The 24,553-nt window shown below is 33.6% G+C and overlaps 1 protein-coding gene across 1 annotated transcript; it reads left to right on the top strand.

The window, feature by feature from the left end:
* The first annotated feature begins 4,814 nt into the window (after positions 1-4,814).
* Positions 4,815-19,368, top strand: LOC119835643 (cyclic nucleotide-gated cation channel subunit A). The gene is made up of 8 exons (XM_038360594.1): positions 4,815-4,954; positions 14,264-14,503; positions 15,885-16,041; positions 16,691-16,836; positions 17,516-17,638; positions 17,736-18,641; positions 18,754-18,935; positions 19,051-19,368. Exons 1-8 carry the CDS (start codon positions 4,829-4,831, stop codon positions 19,313-19,315), a joined length of 2,145 nt encoding a protein of 714 aa, XP_038216522.1. The 5' UTR covers positions 4,815-4,828; the 3' UTR covers positions 19,316-19,368.
* The last annotated feature ends 5,185 nt before the right edge of the window (positions 19,369-24,553 follow it).

Here is a 24,553-nt window from a genome sequence, read left to right as displayed (position 1 = left end):
ATTGAATCTGTGCTTTTCACCTGGGATGATAAAGAAGGAAAAAACATGTTACAATGTTTTTGCTTATAGTTCAGAGGCTCTTTAACAAACAACTGTAAAAGAGTTTTTCATTTTCTCATAAACCTCCGCTATTATTGTAAAAATAATAAAAACGTTTACAATTGCTTCAACGAAAACGCGCAATGGACAAATTGATTGAGAAATATCGTTCCAAATACTTATAATATGTTTCCTACGTATAAACAGGAATACAATAAATAATAACAAACAAAATGGCTTGCTTCAGTGGGGAAAGGGGTCGCTTAATTCAAACCGACACCATGCGTCTGCGACGTCATAGTGCGATTATGAATACTGTGGTAAGCTTGTTGACACCTTTGACAGGATTGCCTTACGCGCTCACTTGATCCCTCACAAATAACGAGGAATTATACTATATAGTATATACCTACTAGTTTCCAAGAATGTTTACTCCCAACGTGAATTTATTATAAGAAGTAGATCAAAGCATGTAAAGAGAGAATGTAATAAATGTCATTCTATTCCTTGTTCCTTGCAAATGTTATGTGAAAGCAACACATTTAAGTTTAATCGACAATAGTCACATGGTACTTAGAATTAGAGCTTGCATCACTTTTACAGACACGTGCAATTTACAAAGAAGAATTCTGTCGTAAGATACTTTGACTTAATTATGACAAGTTCAAATTTACCATTGACCTCCGGAATTCTCATATCCTAATTAACAAGGGTATTAGAAATATCAATTGTCACACAACAAACAAATTGAACGCAAAATAATGCCACAATTACAACCATTTTGCCGTACGTCTTTAATAGTGCCATTGAATAGTGACACTCCCATAAAATGCAGCTCACTAAAACGACTGTTTACGCGATAATCAATACGACAGTCCTTACAAAGCCCTCACAATTTCAAGTAGACGAGAGTGGAATATTAATGTACGTCACGTGTGTTCGACTTGTGATCTAATTTTTGTAGCAGATTTATGAAATTATGTCCCTAGCACGTCGCCTTGACCTTCGTCCAATATAATTGTGACGTCATTGGTCAGGTATGGAAGTACCAGTATAGTAGCGAAGTTGTTATCTGTCCTACACCCCCATAGGATATATAGGCACTGCGGTACGCTTTATATATTTGAAAGAAAAAACGTATACATTTTTTGTAAGTTCTCTCACACTTCTCAATTTTAATAGTTTTGAGTTTGACATGCCTGGGTATATACATATTTGTTAAATTGTAGGTATGTTATGCTGATGTATGTTTTTAAATAAAAAAAAATAATGCAGTGATATCGGGTGGGCTTTTACCAGTGACCTAGTCAAAGTGATTAATATTGCTTAAATTGCTAAGAAGACTATGAAATCCACGTGATAAAAAATTGTTTTGCTTTCATCAACCAATTAACATCATCATTTCACCATAATGGTAAAAACAGGTTTTTGAGGGTAATTACTTTCGTCTAAATTTTGTTATATTCACTATGAATATCTAATCTAATATATGGCGACATCTTCGTGTACCTTCCGTTAGATATCAAACAAATGGAATATGACAATAGGGTTTCGATTCCTTGAAACAGTTCAATTTATTAACAGAGTCCTTTACCAGTAAGCCGCAACTCGAATGCAAGCTATTTTATTACCTAAGAGGTAAGCAGAGCACTCTTGTCATCTTGTTCACTGGCCATAGAACGACGTCCATCTTGTGTACAAAGCGAGTACATTCGTGCATACTTTCCATTTGTTTTCCTTTTAGATAACTACTTTTATTGTTTTATTCGAGGTATGTAGCGCACACATGTTGTCGTACGTCTTGGCGGACTTTCATTTTGTTAATTGGAAACATTGATTTTATGGATTCAAATAAAATTGACATTTAAATTATTAATTAATATCAAAGATACATAAAGAACAAGCACCTACAACATTAAATAGTATTGAACTAAAAGTTTTACTTTATCGAATTGTATTGTTTTAGATTCCTAGCATGGTTTTAACCGGCCCTGTTATTAAAATCAAATGTTAAAAGATTTATTCCAATGAAATTAAATTTAAAGTTACTTCGTCCATTTATATATTAATTATTTAGTACCTCTCAGTGTACTCTTGGTTCATATATTGGAAATGTACATATCACTCCAATAATATAAATACTACGGACGATAAAGGACGCGGCAAGATAGAATTATTTCTTTTCTTCAATTTCCTTCAAGTGACAAACAATACAAGTAAAAACTAACAATTAATATCCATCCTCACTTCGAACAAACGAGTCAGTATATTACGTCGCGAATAAACTTCGAAGCTTCTGGCACCAATGAACAAAACGTATTTACTTGTATAGTGTTAATGGCATGGTACGTCAATAGTGAAAACATGGAATAAATTTGTTAAATAGAGCCGCTTTTAAAGCTTTCATTTCAAGCCCACACATATTGGTTTTCATGGCACCTATCAACACGAACTGATGTTTAACCATTTTCCATTACATGAAATTATTTGGAAATGGACTTTAACCAAAGTCAAATTAAGTGCATTTTATGTTATAAAAGGTTTCACTTAACTGCGTTATAGTTGTTTTTATTGATTTTACGTATCTTGCGTTTGACCACAATTTTTTACATGCATAATAATTATTATTAATACATTATATAAAAAACTGAGATCTAAAATCTGAATCAAACTTGTCTATTAAAATGCAAAAGTTAGATCTTATATCTAATTACTCACAATACACTAACTAAGTGATTAATGTTTTTCACAGATTATAAATGAATTCATATATAAAATTTACTTTTTATATATAATTCATATATATAAAAAGTATTTAGCATGGAAAATTTACATTTTATTTTGTGCCTTTTCCGACATAAAGTTTACATATGTTATAAGACACGAAGGATTCCATTTATTTAAAAGGTCTCTTTCCATGCCAACTGCGTCGATCATGTGGGGGGGGTTTCGTATATAATTCCTAGTTTTGTAATCTACAAAGCGATGGTCAGCGTGTGAGACCTATACCAAAGAGAACATGTAGAAATGTGTCCCACTTCACTCGCCAAGAGACCCCGCGCCCTACCTACAGTCAATTTAACTTTGAAAAATGTAACGCCAAGGAAAGCTATTTCCAATTTTCCGGGCGATTCCGGTAAGCATTTTCTATTTCCCAATTCAATCTGGTGGCTCCGAAGACACACGAATGACGTTTCTAGTAAATGCATTTCTGTATGCCTCCGCTTCTTAGTCAATTCGTTTTAAATTAAATCATACAGACGTTATAACATTTATGGCTTCCTACCTCAAGCCTTCCTTCCCTTACATCAATTTTATTAAGCTCGAACACAAATAAAGAAATTAAATTGATTGGAAACATTAAGGGCTTCTGCTCCTTTTATGCCATAACATTATTAATCAATTACAACATCTTATATTCCTTATTTCAATATGATGATAAGTAGACGCTTATTTTGAAAATACTGTTAACCCATTTTTCCTTCTCGTAATGAGAAGTGGATAGATTAATCATGATTTTACTTCAATAATTTCAGTAGATATATAATAACTTTTCTCATTTATTTGCATTGACAAGATATTCCTTCAAAGAAAAATACATTGGTTTAAAATCCCAACGGAATAAATATCTTACAGTCTGCCGTATTTTAATCATAATTTTTATCCCCCGAGAGCAGACTTAAACCTATTCGATGTATTTTACTAGATTATTCCAATGATGATCTTGTCTATTAACCACTCACGCATTATATTAGTAAGGTTTACTCTTGGGACGGCATGTTGCCATTTAATTATGACTTTAATATTTTTTTTTTTTTTTCTAGTCCGATTGATACTGGGCATAAAGCCCTGAAGAACATGTGGGCCTACATAGTGGCCGCTACACGCGGAGACCCCCATCTGCCGGACCAGCGTCGCGGTCGCTCGACCGATGACATCGTCAATGATACGCAGATATTTCGGTATGTCACCAATCAATATTTCAGTACATTTATTTATAGATTTTATGCAGGAGTAACTCAGCCCACGTTGAAAAGCATTTCAAAGAACTGTAAAATAATTTCCAAATTGCAATTTAAATTAATTATTCGTGGATTTATTTGGCTGGATGGTTATAATTCCTTTGAATGGGTAGCGCAGCCAGGAATAGATGTTCCTGTAACAATTATTTATTTAATTAATAAATGATTCAGTGGTCACATTGACATTATTGGAACTGAATGTGAAAAAGAAACATTCATAATGGCTCAATACACAAGTTCTTTTAGTCGCAACAAAAACTACGATTTCGTGCATCTCGTGTTTATTGTATGCACGCTGTTGGAAACCTTTGATCCTAACTTTTAGTGTAAAGCTGATTTTTTCATTTATGATTTCTGCTTTATTTGAGTAGACTTGTAACTGTAACTCAAATGTATATCGCATAAAGCTTTAACGCAACTAATGTTTTGCAACTTCTGCAGATTGTTTGCATATTGTAGACCTTTGATTCTATAAGATTACGACGTACTTTATTTTCTTTCTGTATTTTAGTAGAGAAACTGTTACTCGTTGTGTTCTTCCTATAATTTAAATTGTAGTATTCATAGTTACTTTTATTTTCCATAGCAATTGGACGCGAGTTGGAGCATGGGAGCGAATGGGAATGCGTAAACAGGCATGCTTTTAATTAGTTTTTCTTCTCTTATTGTGCTTGTTTAGATATCGAGAAGGCAAAGTGTTTATGCTTCCGAGTTCGTCTGGCAGGTACACCGGACCATACCCGGGTCCGTCCTCTACTGGGCCTCGGATGAAGGAGAAGAAGCCTTCCAAATACGCTACTAAGAAGTCGCTGAGCCTGCCGTCCAGCCCCTTGCGCATCACTAGGCCCCATGCCGATGTGCGCCTCGAAGAAGGCGAATATCCGACGCTGAAGGTAAGTAACGTGTTAAAAAACGTACTCCAATTTCGCGGCAGTTTCATAGCGAGCTTCAGTTCGAAGAAACGAAACTTAAGGACAAACTTTTTAAGACTTCTTTAACATTTCTCCACATTGAAAACTATTTTGCGTCCATTATACTTACTTACAATTTGTATAACACTGGTATAATATATTTGTTTCTTTGGAAGATTGCGCTTTGAAGTTGCAAACAGAATATGATGGATCAATCCTCTTTGGGAAACACAATTCAATAGAATAGATGCAAAATATTACAAGCATCAGGATTTTATATTAACTACAAGCACACGAGTATATTAAATGCATATTATTTACTTTGTTCGATTTACTTTCATTTCAAAGGAAACCGTTGTGTTACAAAAGGATATCATGGAGAGTGTGCAAACTTACAAAACTCAAGGTGATAGCCCTCCTTGAAGTGATAAGTTGTCCCTTATGGCGCGCGGAAGCCAATATTGGATGCAAATAGTTCTATAGTCAAAAATAAAAACATAAAAAAGACAATTAAATTTCTTGTAAGATATAACTATAACATAATTTACAGCAAGTGCTAGATACAACTTACAAATAGTTCTGTATTTATTAATTAAAGGAGCGTAGATGAAGAGAAGAAATGTAGCTGTTTAGATGCAACCCTATTCATTTTTTAGCTAGCAGATATTGAAATGAAAGTTGGAGACGTTTTTGTGTATTATTTACTGTATTTTTGTAGTATATAATTTATGTTTTGCAACGAGTGGGCGTCAATTTTACAAGGGGGAGTATGTTTTATTTTAACAAGACAAGCAGAAAGTGAAGAACGGTTTGAAGACTAAAGAGGTAAGTAAGAGTGTTTTTGTCCCCATCAGCATCGAGGACCGAATTCCTTATATCACTTGACTTGAGTTTATTTTTTACAGGTGTGCGAAAATTGAATACATGCGAGCGTTTGATGTATATAGGGGATATCAATAAAAAAATCGTTTATTGAACAAATTTTTCATCATATAAAATTCCCATTATAGCTTTCACTGTGTTTCAGGAGTCTCTGTCTTCTCGTAACGTACATGAAATGTTCAATCTGAGTAGTTATAAAATAATATAATTGTAACTATATACGTATGAAATTTAAAATACTACATTTTAATATCAATTTATAATATTTCGCAATTAACAGCCAACAATTAAAATTTACATATGTTAATTTTGAAAATAATGGTATGGTCTACGTTGATTACTCTTTAACAGATAATTTATTTTAAATAAATAATTTGTTATTATCGAAATGGATTAATTGTGGTTAGCACTTTTGATTTTAATTTATTTATTCAGATTTAAAACTATAAAACATTATTAAATTAGCCTAAAAATAAATACAGATCTTCAATTACTATGTAGCAGTCTGTACTCAGTACTATGATAATGTCTCGAAGCATCAAAATACGTATCTTATATAATATCAACGGATTTCGCGGTGCAGTTGGACCAAGAATTCTAGATAAGTTTTACGGTTAGACGGATAGCAAGGGTTAATTAGTAAGAGACAAAATACTAGCGTACCGTATCACTGCAAGTTCAGCTATTTAAGAAACTTGGATTTAAATTTCCGGTTACGACAGAGTTTTAGTTAGGACAAAGTTTGTATGAAACTGAACAGATGAACTGGTCGGTCGCTCGGTACCCAACGAACATGGGCCTATACAAGAGTCCTTGTGAAGATGTTGCCTGCCTTCAAGATTCAAATTTATGACCCAATGAGTGCATCAATTAGTCATAAGTTCTCGAATTTCTTATTTAAATTTACGTTTCGTTACGACACTAAAGTCTTTATTAAAATTCCTAAAAGGTATACAATATAGAGTTTGTAAAGTAAACGAATAAACGTTCCAGTAAACTATCATAAGTTGTTACATCTTGATCACTCTAATGCATTGGTTTAAAAGGGGCAATAAGGCTTATTACAACCGCAGAGCAATCACAGTTTACAACGGAAGCCAAGGCATCGTATACGTGACACAGGGAAGTCGGTAACGTTCATGGGCTATTGTTTCGAAGGCTGCCTTGAACGCGAATCGGCTCCACATATATTTTTGTCTTGACGATCATTCTCTTTCCAACCGTGGAGGCGGGCGAAGCCCTGGACTTGTGTACTCCCAGAGCGTATTCCGTGATATCGATCTCTTAATTAATTGAGTCTCATCAGCCTCGTGCGAGCTATTACTTGTGTTAACTAAATTCCTTTAATTGAAGTTCGTGGCGGAGCGGTATCGTGACCCAGCCTTCTAACAATTACTTTGATACAGATCTGTACTATTTGTCGACGAGTCTTAATGACTTCATTTCTTTTGAGGACTCGTATGCGGTGTACATGTGGACGGTAAATGAAATAGAGACAGTGAAATAAAACGTTGCGTTTTCGTCTGCGGTTGGAATATGAGCCCTGTTTTTACAATTCATAAAATTCGTCTAGGTAGCGGTACGGAAGGGGTAAGTTTCGTTTATTACTTGACTTAAACAAGTCCATAAATTATCAATTTCGTTCATCTTAAATGTCAAATATAAAAGACGTATCAAATATAAATTTTAACTATTTAACCTCGGCGATAATACCACACTTCTCCAATACGTGATATATTCTATGTGATACTTATTAGATCGCGGAAATATTTTTGTGTAGTTTTCATTGTATAACTATCCATTGAACAAAGAGAGCCTTATTTCACATGACACGCGCCAAAAACGAAAATATAATACATTTGTAGCGCGAGTTGTGGTGTTGCCTGTTAATCCCAAGTAATTAATCATAATCAAATTTGCGACGGCCAAATGCGTTCGTAGAATCAATATGGCTATAAGTTCCTTGCTACCCTCCGCCAGGCGAGAAGTTAATTATTGTGCCATTTAATGACACAACAAATGACTTGTTCGTGTTAGCGATTCATCGGTCTTCGAGAGCATGCATTACGATCTATTTTCAAGAAAAAGTTTGTAAAGTGTTTACCGAATAATGTACCTACTAATCAATAATATAAGAAATATTATCAATAATGCGATGAACATTTTGAATTTTGAATACATGACAACAATTTTTTTTTTTAATGAGCATTCCCACATCGAACTAAATATTTTTAACAGTGTTTGCCGAAATATAATGTTTGTCTTTTTTACGTGCGTGATTGATGGTATTTGCGCCTACACGATTTGTAATTTTGGTAGCTTCTTCATTTTCAATAAAAAATTAAGTATTTTTAATTAATAAAAATTTTTAAGCTATAATGCAATGTAAATATTCGTTGATTCTAACATGCTTTTGTATTTAATGTACGTTGCGGCATATAATGTAAAGGAATACCTAGATAATTATATATCAAATAGAGATCACTTCTTGTTTAATGGATATTATTAAGTGTTGGCATAATTAATATGGACCTCATACGGCATATACCCGAGTACAGACGAATTAACTAAGACTTTTTTTTAACAAAAAGAATCAATTTATTCCTACATGATCACTACTTTTATATGTAGTTTAATATAAAATAAGTCCTTGTTAACAGCAAAACACGATTGTCGATACAATTTTATATAAGTTATACAAACACAGCAATCGGAACTAGTTTCAACGTGAAACCGGAAGTATGCATTTGAACAATACCGATTTTATCGCTCCCTTTCATCTTTGAACATCCAGTAGCTATTAAATATCTGCAATCGCTTCATTAGCTACTTTCCTTGAGTAATGTTTTTAAGCGTCCTCGAAAAGCGGAGTTTCTTTTCAGCTCTATCAAATTCCGTCGAATGCGAATCGCATGTCTTCTATTCCTTATTTTCTGTCTGTACATCCACAGTTGCGTTTTAATTTTTTTCCTGACGTTCCCAAAACCGATGGAAACGACGTTCGCAATTCGAATCGTATGTTTTTTTTATTTTATTGTGTCATAACATATTTTTAAACTTCGAAACTCGTTGGGTTTTCATCCGAGTGTATATATTTGTGTTCGATGGGTTCCTGTAGGCGTTTGGTAATATTTTACCATATTGAATTAGCATTCCATCCCAAGGAACACATCCCGGGCATTATATAAAACATCACATTTGGTTAGATCCTTATAAAGATTTAGATAGCGCACGTGATTCTTGTATTTTAGAGTTGTTTGTTTAAACGTAAAAATTAGACTATTCGCATACACATCCCATCCAATACCCATTACAATACCTCATGTTACTGTAATGATTGTTTCATATTTTGATTGACTTCCATATAAATTAAAAATTTTATCGATCATCAGAATTGCTGAAAGCGGTGAACTTGAAAAATGTACATCGCTGTACGCTGAATAATTTTTAAAAGCAACTCAATTTTACACGTGAATTGTTTACATTTGTTAATTAGCACTCATATACGCTTCGTTGTCACTGACTAATGAGACACTTTTTAAACATTAAACGTATTCCCAATCGTTAAATACTTTGTCATAACTAATAAAACCATCCATGCACTGTTCTAATGTCATTATTGTGTGTGTATGAATTTTTATTACTCATTTATTAGACACACACTGATAATAAATTGTGGAAGACTACCCTGGTAAATGATAAATCTCGAAAGAAGGGAGATATAAATATTAAAATATGAAGTTTTTAACGAAAGAAATTCAATTTACATTGTAATGTGATATTATAAGCCTCAGGCTATCGAAACTGATGCTTGATAAAGTCAAGGCCAAAGACAATATCTAATATTATGCAGTTTTATTGAAGACTCACCCTGTCTACGCCCGAGATGTACCGAGATAAAAAATGAAAAATATAGCGTATGATGCTGTTGCTCGGGATCTTAGTACATTCCACAGGATTATTAAATTCATAAAGCCGATCTATTTATCCATTTAAAATAAATGGATATAAAATAAGACTCTACGCATTTATAAACATTATTGTAGAGTACTTGTGGAAAATTATTTTACCCCTTATGTAATCAGTCATATAACCTTTATAGTCGTTGAACGCAGACATTTAGACATCTTAAACATGCGATGGGACGAAGGCGCGAATCGGGAGAAAAGTGCCCGAACTACATAATCCAAATTGTTAGTAGCTCGGGACACAAAAGGGGTGGCCGCGCACAAATTTTAATGTTTTGTATAAATCTAATATTATTGCAATACATAAATTATTTAAATTGATAAATACTATTTGAGCTGTGAGAGACATATATTATTGAGTAATATCGAGTTGTCACTACACTAGAGTGTAGGCACGGTGTGAGCATGTCGATTTACGAATATAACTCGCTCGTTGGTTATTTAGTAGGAAATAGGTTCGTGTCGTCCAATATAAAATGGCACTACCTACCGCGCTTATTAACACGCTTTTATTAGCTTCACCTCTATGTTTGTATGTAACCGACTCGTATGGACTCGATTTTAACCCACTTTAACAGATTAAGTTTATGTTTTACACTCATCAAAGACAATAAATTCATTAGTTTAAACCCCGTTTTTTTTAGAAAAAAAAATCGAAACATAGAAGGTTCTGTGTTCGCCTGTGTATTTTTTTTTTTCCTTCTAATCGTGACTAGGATCATCACGACAATAACTTTTCTACACTGTATATGAACATGTGAAACAATTTCGTTAATTCTAAAGTAAATCTATCATAAAAGCGTGTTTGTTAGTTTCGGAAACTATACATTATCGTTATAAGTATTCTGTTAAATTACCGTAGATATTTTGTCTCTATTCACTGCAGGCTTATATCCGAAAATAGCAATGGAAATCGTTAATTAAATTTCCTTTGTACCCCATAGGTCACTGCTATTAATATAACTAAACTTGTTACATCGCTAAATTTTATAATACTCGACGGTAACATGATTGCCTCTCACAAAAGCAGAGAAGATATACATAGACTTTTATTACAGACATAAAGAGAAAGATATAATAACTACTTGTAAATTGCAACTGTTTTTCCACCATTGAACTTATCAAGAAAGCATGAATAGAAATAATTGGAATGATAACGGAATAATAGTAAAGAAATCGGTTCTCACTATGGAATATTCTAGAATTATTCTAACAATAACATTGCACTCAAAGGAAGACTTATTGGCCAAAGGCGATGCCTTCTAACATTTTCTATAGGAAACTAGAAACCCTTAAAACGATTTATGTTTAACTAATTATTGGAAGTAATTTCAAAGCACCAATTACAGAGGAAATTTTTTCCATCAGAGACTGTTTATTTCAGCTATTCGATTGTTTACAAACAACAAAAGGCGGCCCATTAGTATAAAACATCGTTAATAGAAGAAATACGTTTATTTACAAAGAGATTTTACTTAGAAACTAGTAATGGGTCTCAACTAGAAAACAGTAATTAAAATCGTGTCGTGCCTTTTCCTTTAGAATTGGAAACTGATATTTTTTCTCGTTTCACGTTGCAGCTTTGTTGTTGGGCTTTATCTTATATATAAAATATATGCACACATTATATAGAGGTAAAGTTCGTGAATTTGGGAGTTTGTGACGTTTTAGGGGATAATCTCTGCATGTATATTCGATTTAAAAATATCGTTTCAAAGCCACGTTATGTCCGAGTGTTTTTCAATATATTTTTTTCTTCCCAAGTTAACCCGAGCGGAGCCGGAACGAACTGTTATATAGTACGAATACAATGCTGAAATAAATAAATTAGTAAAATGCATTTTACTACCTTTTCTAATTTCTTTCTGTTAATTAATTACTTTGTCGTGATTATGAAATACAACTATTTAAAATCGAAAACTTAAAAACTTACTCAGTAATAAATAGATAACACGCTATACACTTTTGCACAATAAACAAATTAAAAGCATTTAAACCAACATTGAAGGAAATAATTTACATTTTGTAAACTATTCGAGATGTATAGAACCTACAATCACCGCAATAATAATTGTATGAGTATTGGAATAGATGATATCAAATCACGAGCAAATCACATGTATAGGTATCAATGTTAGCTTTGTAATTTCACTGACCCAAGTCATTTTGTGCCTGATTTATATTCATAGTACATGACGCCGTGGACACCATAACACGAAGTCTCCAATGCTACACAGTAACAATAGGAATCTGTTACGAAATATTAAGGAAAATAATCCTTATCCCTTTAAAGCGAGAAGCTATTTATAAATTATAATTGCGTTGGAATATGGGCAGTGGATACTAATATCGTGTGATTGGGATTAATCTTTGATGTGATATTGAAAGTAAGTTTTATATTTTACTTGCCTATAGGTAGATAATTTAAATTAATACATATAATATCGGAAGGTTAATATTATATAAAATATGATTGGAATGTTTTAATTATCAATTGTACTATAATTTTTCTAAGCATACGTAAATTGCGGTTCGTGCGTCCAGTGCGTTACTAGCTGTCTACCCCGGCTTCGCCCGTTGTACATGTAGGTACAATTGCATAAAGCACTCGGCGATCATGCACAAATACAACAGTACGATCCCGAAATCACCGCCTACAACGCCACAAACTAGCGAATTCACAAACTATAATGATTTAATAACATTAACTCTTAATGATATTGGGATAGATTTACGTATTATCGCATCGTTTGATTTTACATTTGATTGTCTATATACAGTTTATAAATCACAATTAGTCGAGTTGATATTATTGGATAGATTCCATTTTTATATTCTCATGGTCGTTAATATTTTTGACCGAACAAATTTATAATACCAAGTAGTAAACAAACAACGATTATGAATAACATAATATACTTATTTCATTGCGATTTAAACGAATAGACTTGCAATATAGACGCCAATAATAGCGTATTACCGAAAACCCATAAGAAACATGCTCTTATACGGTACATGTGTTATTTCATTGCCGGATGATTAAATAGCTACGGTTATTGTCATCGTAAACGTCTGCAAACGGCTTGACCGCTCTGTGTTTATGCCAGCGATGCTAACTTATATCCTAGTTATTATAATGTATAGTTTCACTCGCCTTTTCTAACGTAAACATTTTGAGATTTTATTCATTTCCTCGGACATTAACTTTTGGAAATGATATTGATTCGGTTAAGGGTTAAAGACGACTGCAGACACCGTATGAAATGATTATTACTAATATAAATTTGAATGCTGAAGATCACCGACATATAAGCTGTTCTGTTTTTGTAATTTTGCGGTATGATGTCCACACTCCACGAATATTAGTTGAGTGATATTCGTGGAGTGTGGACAAATATCGCATGAGGCAGTTTTCAATAGGGACACCTGGAATCGTTTGCCGGAATTTTTAGGAGAGCTTATTAGTAGTTTTCACGAAAATTTTTACGATATAAATGATTGCTGCAATAAATATTACTCCCAAGAGGGTATGAGCTTTAACTCAAAACTCAAACATTTACTTATTGAATTAAACATCGAGTAGAAACTTTAGATCGTCAAAGTACAGAATAATAATTATTTACCTCTGCTTAAACAGGGTTTTTTAACAAGACGTTGTATCGCGGTCCTGTTGGGATAATATGTTGCTGATTTTAGGCCATGAATTATTTGTTATTATCATTGCATATGTGCGCGGTTTCTTAAGTATTTTCAAAGAAAAAAGGGCCGATTATACCGCCGGATCAATACAAACCAAAATGTAGGCTTTTCAGTGTGCGGGATGTGCATCGCCATCATTCGGTCTGCTTCATCCAAACCGATTTATGTTATATTAAATGCATTCATTAAACGATAGATTGTAGAATCTGCAGGACGACTATGAGTATTGGAGTCATAGAGAAATTAGAGCTTCGCTTTGTCAAAGCCATTTCCAGGACAGCCGCTATCTTGTTTAAAAGTTCGAGGGTCTCTATTGAAAAACCCTTCATAACTCAATTTTCGCTATGACAAATACTTGCCCAAACGCATTTGTAACGTTATGATTTCCCATCGTCATGTATCGTTGCTGGTTACCGAATCCCTGCTATGCGACGCATTGACCATTACTCATCAGTTTGAAGGATGTTCGTCAATATACTGGCGATATGAATCAAAGTCGATTTCATGCGAGAAATGTTTGTGGTCCGCTCTACAAAGCCATCGCTCATTAAAAACCAACCATAATTAGAATTCTTTATGATAATAAGATTAAACCTACAAGATTTATAGGCTTTATTGAAACCTCCGACCACATCCTTTCCTCTCAAAAGCGAATTTTTTATTAATATTATTACGATTTATGTGCTACACTTCTCAGGGATTATAATTAACTGTCCATTTTTACTAATGATTTTACTTGCAGCAGATTCGCAAGAAAATGGAGCCCGGTACCAGCTGGTGGCGCCGAGTCTTGAACTCCATCTATCGCGCTCTGGGAATTCCGATCAAGCATCCTCACTCCAAGCCAACTGACTGGTTCTTGGATAAATTCTCCACTCAGGAATTCTATGATAACGATGAGACATCTGATGACGAGAATGGCCCTCGCTGGCTTTGCGGACTGAGGCTGGGCTTTGACCCTACCCTCCCTGCTCACTATAACGTAAATATACAGTTTAAATGGGTAACCAGAAATGTGAATAACAATGTCAATAGTACTATTCGACGGAACGTAAATCAAAGCTTCAAAGCTGAAATTTAATAATGCCTGTACATGTAAATACTAATTCACAAAGAGAGCACGTTTAGAGCCAGGTGTAACGTAAGAGGCTTCACAATGCAACATTTATGTACGAAGCACTCATTACACATAACATACTAATCAGCTAAAGCTGTGCAATTTCGCTGTTGATGCTGTTTCAGCCGTACCTTAGGCTAACATCGGCGTCCATATGCTCGAATGTTATGTCAATATTATACGGACAGTATTGTATACAAGACTTAAATATATGTTTGGAAAGGTTCAAAGACCTAACCTAGTATTAAATTCAGTCAAACATTTTCTGTAAGAGTGTGGTCTTCGCTTCTTATTAGCATTCACAATACTGCAACACACTAATAGAATGGCTTTTTGCATTCATCGCTTATTTCCTGCTAAAATTTCATTAAACGTTATCCGGAAGAAAATGGCTTGCAAGTTGTAACTCTATATTAGTGTCTATTGTCAGACTTTCAAATTAAATGCTGAAATGAAGAAATCTTTTTGCAAGTCGCTAAGTTCAGCTAGTCGACTTTAAGTGATCCGTAATCCTTCTTGCTATCTCATTGATTAATTAATTAATAATTATTGAACCTTGTTTTACTAGCAGATCTTTGTGAGCACAACAGTTATGCTTGATAGGGTTTCTGTTAGATATTAACAGGTAATTTACAATCTTGTTTCAATTTTAATATTCTAATGTTTTTAATGATTGTTATTTGTATAGGTACATACCTAACTAGTTGCGCGTACCTGCTACCTGGTAATTATAATGAATTATAATTGTTTATTACTCGCGGCACTAATGCGTAGTAGAATCGAGAAAAACAAAAGATCCTTAATGTATTAATGTATAATGAATTTAGAAGATACATTATTAGAATCATAATTCTAAAAGGAAGCTCTAATACAAAACACTACTCATAGTGCCACGAGAGATAAATTGAATGTGTATTATATTCTATGAATGATATTTGTTTGATAATTAATTATTTTAGGATTCTGATAAACAACATTAATCAATTGTAGCCATAAAAATTCAGTCTCACTTATACTGTCGCCCACAAATTCTTTAAGCTTTATCTATCCTTCTTTATCAACAACGATAGTTGCTTGACGTTTATCGTAATATCTCTTTGCAAATCAACTTTAACATTCCCTCTGCGTGCTCTGAGCGATGTAACGCTATGCTTTTGAATGGATGTCATAGTTGATTGATATGGAATTAAATTTGTACTTGAGTGTGTAAAAATGACCTAATCCATTTGTTTTATTTTTTATTTAGTGGTTAGCCGTGGTGTCACTCGCCATCCTGTACAACGTAGTTTTTGTTATTGGCCGCGCTGTTTTCTGGGAACTTGACAAAACGCCCTCCTGGTTTGCTCTTGATTATCTTTGTGACGCTATCTATATTATTGACACCGTCGTCCACATGCACGAAGGTAAGTGAACTTTTATGAAATCTATCTATCTATAATAATTAGGAACTAAGAATACATATTATGTAGACAATGCAATGCAATGGTACATTACTTCTGCGCAATCTGCAAAACAGCGAATTGTATTTTTAATATCCATTACATGTCTGAATTCTATTAAAATTTTGTTTGGACCTGTATTAAAAAGCATGATGACTTATCTACACATAAATCTAATCTCACACTTGAGGTGTTACTTCGCTGGATCGTAGCGAACGTGGAGAGTCGCTTTGACTATCGCAAATCAACAATTTGGCACCCACACGTGGCCAGGGCGCGCCTTGCGTCATCAAATTTAGCTAACGTGTAGGCAAACATTCGACCCTGCCTAGTTGCTTTTTCCGCGTAAATATTGCACTGCTCGGAACTATTGCTTTGCGCCCGCCTTGTAAAAGTATTTACATTAATTATTACTCGTCGAGATGCGAAATGAGATTTGAAGCCAATAGAGTGTTTACAGTTGAGAAATGTTGAACATTTCATTTTTCTAATAAGCACATTGCAGCGACCGGCTTATGTATTTCTATTGCGTTTTAATTAAAATTACATTTTTCAATATTCCATTAAGACCTTTGACGATGCTAGCTTCTTTTACGAATGAAAACATTTTCAGGCTATTTGGAACAAGGAATTATGGTTAAAAACTCTGCGAAGCTACGCCGCAATTATATGAAATCTGATTGGTGGCCCTATGATTTCATTTCCTTAATTCCAACGGATATTGCATACTACTGGTGGTCACCTGGACTCTGCGATTTCGTTAGTAAATTATCAATTACACAACTCATATTTTATAATGCCAACGCACTTACTTAAAATTATTGAGTCAATGTCAGCCTTGAAGGAAGGAAAACATTATTTGGTGGCTTACAGAATCTTAAAAACACTACACTTACCAAAATGTTTAACAATTTTTTTATAAGAATAATGCAGTCTGTAAGGATTATTATATAAATACGTCACTTATAACAATTTAAGTCTCCATCCTTACTCATGTTACAAAAGCGAAAGTTTGTGTGATTGTTTGTCTTAATTTCTTATCGCAACTGAGCTGATTTTATGTGTGAGGGTAGGTACTTACTTTTTACCGTGCTGTAACATTTCATTTCCATAGGAATTTCCTTTTACCATGCGAGCGAAGAAACGGGCAGCTTATTAGTGAGATTATAACTTTAACTTCAGATGAAATACCCTACATTTCATAGAAAACGTTGTAAGGTCATAGTATAATCAAAATCCGATAGCAAAATCGCCACCTAAAATCGTTTAAGCTCCGAAACTACGTAACTCAATATGCAAACGCTATCAACTAATGACATATTGCTACACGAGTGCGTACTACAAGCTTACTCCAATAAAATAGGACAACACAGAAACATTCAAACCAAACACATTCTTTACCTTAGTTATTACTGAGCGTCAATATTGGTTGTTCCAGGACCGTTTGCCGTGCCCTGTTATTGTGCGACTCAATCGACTGTTCCGACTGCCTCGAATGTGGGAGTGGTTCGATCGTACCGAAACCGCGACAAGTTTTCCAAATGCTTTCAGGATTTGCAAGGTTAAATAACTACAATAACCTTGGAATTTATATTTCACATCGAATAATATTACTAAAATATTTTTTTTTTCTAACAGCAATTTCTGTTTCCTTCTAGGTCGTAATGGCGATATTAGTACTCATCCATTGGAATGCGTGCTTATATTTCGCAATTAGTTACGCCATAGGTTTCGGTAACGATAATTGGGTCTATAACATAACAGGATCCCGCAATGAAACTCTAGCTCATCAATACATTTATAGCTTCTATTGGTCTACCTTAACGCTTACCACTATCGGAGAAACGCCCCAACCAGAAGTTGATGTTGAATACATATTTGTGGTTCTCGACTTTTTGGCTGGTGTTTTGATATTCGCGACAATTGTCGGCAACATCGGCTCCATGATCTCAAACATGAATGTTGCAAGAGTTGAATTTCAAAACAAAATGGATGGAGTCAAACAATACATGGCGTTTCGCAAAGTGAGCGGTGAGCTGGAAGCCAGAGTCATCAGGTGGTTTGCTTATACGTGGGCTGAAAGTGGTGCACTGGACGAAGAACATGTCCTATCATCACTGCCTGATAAACTTAAAGCTGAAATAGCCATACGCGTGCATTTGGACACATTGCGCAAAGTGCAAATATTTCAAGATTGCGAACCAGGATTGTTGGAGGCTTTGGTTCTTAAACTAAAACTTCAAGTCTTCAGTCCCGGAGATTACATTTGCCGGAAGGGAGATGTCGGCAAAGAGATGTATATTGTGAAGAGCGGAAGGCTTCAAGTAGTAGCCGATGATGGGCAAACTGTTTTAGCAACGTTAGGGGCCGGCTCAGTGTTCGGAGAAGTGAGCGTCCTTGATATTGCTGGCAACAGAACTGGGAACAGGCGAACAGCTAATGTGCGAGCTTTAGGGTATTCTGATCTATTCTGCCTGGCTAAAAGAGATCTGTGGGAAGCTCTAGCTGATTATCCTGACGCTAGGGCCACCCTGACCAAACGTGGATGTCAATTATTGCGCAAGGTTTGATATACATTATTTATTATTTTAAAGTCTAATTTTATAAGTTAAAGGCTACTAAAATAGTATAATCATGAGATTAGCTAAATTATTATTTTTTATCTTTCAATTTTAGGATGGCTTGCTCGATGAATCTGTTTTTGAAAATGCAAAGACCACTCAACTCAGCATGGAAGAAAATGTTCGCAAACTGGAAGCCACAATCGATCTTCTAAACAACCGATTACAAGGACTATTAGCTGATGTTGGTCAAGAGCAAGCCAAACTTAAGCAGCGGCTAAACAAAATAGAAGCCAGGTAATTTTGCAAATTCGTTCCTTCCATTGACTATTATATTTGCTGCGAATATGTTATCTCAATGATTTATATTTTTACATTTAACAATAATAAGATATAGGTTTCGTTATTACAGAATTATTGAAACTGATGATGAAGAATCAGGTTCCGAAGATTCAACATCAGAATTGCGCAGTGAAATGATCAAAGTAAGCGATGCACCCAGCTACCGCGAGGTCCCATCAAGCTCTACACAATATGTCTCGATGCTGTACACCAACCACCCCATCCGGGAGCGCGGTCATTCCCTTTGCGTTGATCGTACACCAGGGTTACTCCACATCACACCTGAACCTCGAAGTAAATCTTTACGCTTAAAGAGGAAAGATAATCCAAAGTGAAAGAAATGAAAGTGATATTATGGTTAGTGGATAGATATATAAAGAGATTGATGTCAATATTCAAAATTATTTTTTTTACAAAATTTCCATTTATTTTGGTATACATATAGACACTTAGAGAAAAAAACTTATAATTTGAAATAAAATTTCATAAACATACAAAAAAATGGATGATAGTAACTTTTTTATTATTTTTTTATAAAAAATGAAATTGACTGTAATATTTTGATAATAAAGTAGGTAGATTGAATTAGAGTATGGAATATGGAGTAGGAAAGGAAAGTCGATAAGAACCACATCTCATTACCAAAGTATTAGGAAAAATATTCTGATTTGTACACTCGTATACACGGTGTGGATAAACTAACTCTGGTTACAGTTTGGGTAGAAATAATCTCTATTCATTTATTTCTGTCCTTACTGAGCTTTAGAAAAATTTACGCTGTACTTAATTAATCTTATTACTTATAATTATAAATGTATTGACATTTTAACCTTAGCTATTTTGATGTTTTTGTGTCATTAGCAGTCGAATTCTCAAAGTCGACACAATTTTAAGATGATTTTAGACCTTGAGTTTGATTCTATTAGTCGCTACAAGCTGTACGTGACACAATAGTTAACACGTTATAGAACGACTCAGTTAAGTATTTTTGAGAATTCGACGATAGTTTTATCTTACATTCATAAAATATTTTTAGATTGTAAGTTTGGCTTTAATTTCATCAACAAATTCGAAATTTATACGCTTGCAGTCGTTTCAAACGGCCATTTTGTGTGGTAAAACTCATAAGTAAAGGTTTTTCTTAGATTTTGGAAATCAATTAATTTGTTGATGGAATCTGGTCTTAGTAGGCATATAAGTCGGCTTTTACGACATCAATTATATTTAGCTGTAATAATATGATAAATATCCCTAATTTGTAGTCAATGTAACTTCTTATCCCTTATATATATACATATATTATAAAAGAAGGGCACGGTATATATATACAAACGTTTTATGTAATATATTTATTACTCTTTTACATTCTGAATGCTACGTATTTATAGCTTTATACTCGTATATATTTTATATTCAGTTTTATAATATTAACAATTTGTTTTATCAAATACCTTTGGAAAAATTGTATGCAATCTTATTTTGTACAGAAAGTATACCATTAAACAAATTTCTACTTTTATATATCTTGAGATTAAAATTTGGAATGACTTTTTGGAAAAATATTATTGGTATTGAAAATTTTCATGGGAAACACAAAAATAAGCATGGCTTTAATCATAATACCTCTCCACACAAGGAGTTACTATCTTGTAGGTCTTCATCAAGATATTTTTCTAACAAAAATTTAGTATTATTCATACTTTTATATCCCTTATTCGAATAGCACATAGACAGAGTGCGTACAACTCTAATTCCCGCCCTCAGAATATATTTCCATAATATTTTTATAAAACATAAGTATAATATCATATAAGTATATATTGTTTTCTGTCATCAAGTACCGATAGAAATTTTCTTTTCAGCAGATGGCGTTGTGGTGAAATGCCCAAAAGTCGCTTTTTTTTATTTCTTCCCTTTAGTTTGAAACGAAGTACGCAGTTAGTCAACATGTTTAATTATACCATCTAAGTATTCTCTTTTGGTCACGATCGAGCGGATAAAGTATCACTCTCCAAATAATTTCTGGCTATTACTTGCGGACTTTATAAGTATATTTATATATGTTATAACATAAATGTTGAATGTGCAATTTTCGTATAATATAAATATCGCTTGGTACGTCTGGCAACGACTGTTTAATTATGGTTACCTGATCTTGAACATGAGACCACGGACTCGGAGACCATCGGTGGAGACTTTGCCATCAAATCGTAGGAACTGTCCATAGGACTTAGCGGTGCGTCACAAATGCGTACATCAGCGGCAGGCGGTTTTTATTCAATTTGTCCGTACGTAAACGTACGTACTATGCGGCGAATGACGATGTGTAATATCGTATGAAGCCCATCACTCGGCTCCATGCATTTACTAACGTCGTCCCGCATTTATTTCAGTCGTAGACCAGCCTGTAGGTATATTGTTACCAACATCGTATCAAGAATAGTTTCTTTTTCCCTTTCACATACATTATTAGTAGTATAAGGGTAACGAGGGTATTTATAGAGAGAGGATTTTTACGGAGAAGATTTTTCCCTTGTAAGGAGTAATGGTAGCACATAAGTTATTATTATATTCAAATATTTAAAAGTATATGTTAAATGTCTACCAACATATCGTTGTGTTTTATTCTCTAGTAATTAAGTGGTATATTAGATTCATTGACATTATAAATGTGCAAGTATTTATTATATAGTCATATTGTATTGGGATGAGGTGGTTTTAAAATACTACACTGCAATCGCGGCCACTAACATCCAGCAGATTTAAAATTACTGTCCCAATACAAATTAAGTTATCTACAAGTAGTATTATTTAAGGAATATTATGTACTTTGCTTCAACAGGGCGTAGCAACCGGAAACTTTCAACTCTTTTCTTTGCTGTAATTTCTTGTAGGCCTAATTATGTATGCATTTATTATTGTATTCTGGATTATAATTAGTATGGATTTTGTCATAGATATTTCAGTGTCAAAATTTCTATATATAATAAAGGATTTTAAGTGTCCGTGTTTTATTTACTTATAGTTTTAAGTTTTAGTCATATTTATGTAGTGAAAGTAATTAATACCTCCAAGCTGCACCTCCGATTTACATAACATTGGTGAAAACTCTAATGATATTGAATGAACTACACATGAATTATACCAGAATAGAATAATCGAAAGAAAGTTATCATCTCGAGGCTAGAAGCTACTATGAGTATTTAAGTCAAAAGAAATCACACTAATATTATAAATGTGAAAGTTTGTTTGCTTGTATGTTTGTCCGTCAATCAGGCTGAAACTACTGAATGGATTTTAATGAAATTTGGTATACAAACAGGCTATGAGCTGACTTGAGTGATAGGATACTTTTTATTAGGATTAAATATTCCCTTGGGATAAAACAGGAATCTTGATAACCAGGCGGAGCCGGGTCGAGCGTGTAGTCTATTATATAGTCAAATACCTGTGATTTCCCTTAATGTCTGTAGATTAACTCTTCGCTGAGATTTTTTAGAGTCCAGACTCATAAATCCTACAATTGTACCTATGGCTTATATAGGATCTGACATACCATTCGTACCTTTGCTGTAAAAAATAATTACATGGAAAATGGTAAATTTTTATAAGACCACTGCAACCTTTCATCGACAGATCTTTGTCCTTATCGAGCCAGTCCCTACAATTATATTTTATCAATGCCTATAGTACACTCTTAATTCATACAAAGAGGTTATACTTACATTAATATTATCTGCTCTTCATTTGCAAGCCTTTTTTGTAACGGTTATCTAGAAAGTTCATAGAAACACATGACACTATTTTAGAATTTCTTTCTGGAAAATTCTGTCAATTTTGGCTCTTTATTTTTTAATCAAGCCATAATTTGATCTAATTTTATAACATGAACAAAACATAATTAAAATTGTATTAATTCAGCTTTGGATTGAAGGTTTAAAAAGATCACACATCATCTAACACTAGCTGGTACGCGCATCTTCGCCCGCGCGGTCTTAATAAATTTTCATGGTACAAACTTTCAACAGCTATTTTACCCACTTGGAGGGAGAATTTATCAAAATTAATAACTAACTGCATGCCAGATTTCAGCTCGATCAGTCCTGTGGTTTGGGCTGTACGTTGATAGATCACTATGTCGGTCAAACAACTTTGAATGATATATTTAGATGCAGACACAGCACAAATAGAGATGGACAACAAAATTGCATTCCAATTTATTTTAATTTTTATTGAATATTTTAAATGAATCTGTTCAACAGACTAACAATAAAGATTTAAACATAAAAACAAATTAACGTATCATATAATTGAATCAATGTATAATTATGCTTACGATAAGGAAAAATTATTCGACATTTATCGATTCTCTAGTACACACAATATTATAGCTGAAACATCAATCTATATATAATCATAAATGTTACATTAATATTACAGCAAAAATTTGTAAACACATTGAAATTGCGTAATTCTGAACCTCGTTAAAGACAGCAACTACAGCAACTAGGGAAATATCTACTTTATACACCACTAAAGTTTAAGGAATTTAGCGCCTAACGCCAAAAAGTCAATATTGAAATAAATTAACACTTTAAATGATAATTTTCAGAATAATACAAACAATTCAAATTCAATTGGAATCATTTTAAATATCGCGGACAATAACTAATCAAACACAGACGAACAATAAAAAACATACAAAACAATAGATTAATCTTACAATAATGTCCAATTAATGTAAAACCTTTACTAATATTTAAACAAACTAACTAAATGGCCGGCGTTGAAGTGCTGATGTTACTTATAAATTGTAACACGTAGTTGTCCACATCAATAAAAGTAATGCTCCTACTAAAATTCCTTTCACAACAGATTTTTCCCTCCATCAGGTACAAAATAGTAATTTGGTTTAAGCATACGTGCTCCAGTCTTGAAACCCACCCATTGATAACCGATGCCAAAAGCTTATATCTAACCGATTATTTACATTAACGTAGAATTCACACTTAAATTAGCGTTTAATTTAAGGGTTAAGCGGCTCTTATAAATACATAGTCATAACTATTAACATCTATAGAGCTTATATCAATTTTGATGATATATTTTAACGATGAAAATGAGGGACATATTGTACTAAACGGGTTTATGAAATAGAAGATAGACAGTTATTATGTACCTACACATGCTAACTTTAGTAGACTTGAATGGAATTAAAATCTGTTCAGTGGCTCGTTGAGTGGCTTCGTATGTATGAAAATCTTTGAATCTAAATAACAATTGTATTAATTAATTTTTTTTTTTGGAAATAAATATAAAAATCGACAGTTGAACGCAAATAATCATGAAATTTTTGATTACGATGAATTTACAATGCTTTTTTTTTCTTTTTTACACTTAAGTTTAGAGTTCTTCAATCTATTAATTATATAACCGTAGATGTAATTATCCACCATCAGTAACCCTGTTCCTACAAACAACAGATCTCCCTGAGAGTCAATTAACCCCATAATGGATACTAAGATCTTAAGCCCTATCTTCAATTCTTATTGGACCACGATATCTGAGCTAGA

The sequence above is a fragment of the Zerene cesonia genome, chromosome Z (genome assembly GCF_012273895.1).
Source record: "Zerene cesonia ecotype Mississippi chromosome Z, Zerene_cesonia_1.1, whole genome shotgun sequence".
Lineage (NCBI taxonomy): Eukaryota > Metazoa > Arthropoda > Insecta > Lepidoptera > Pieridae > Zerene > Zerene cesonia.
The sequence above is the reverse complement of the archived record's forward strand: the minus strand, read 5'-3'. Positions and strand labels throughout refer to the sequence as shown.

Coding starts and splice junctions, on each gene's coding strand:
- LOC119835643 (XM_038360594.1), top strand. CDS start 4,829: ATGAAGGAGAAGAAGCCTTCCAAATACGCTACTAAGAAGTCGCTGAGC. Junction 16,837..17,515: donor CACCTGGACTCTGCGATTTC/GTTAGTAAATTA, acceptor TGGTTGTTCCAG/GACCGTTTGCCGTGCCCTGT. Junction 17,639..17,735: donor ATGCTTTCAGGATTTGCAAG/GTTAAATAACTA, acceptor GTTTCCTTCTAG/GTCGTAATGGCGATATTAGT.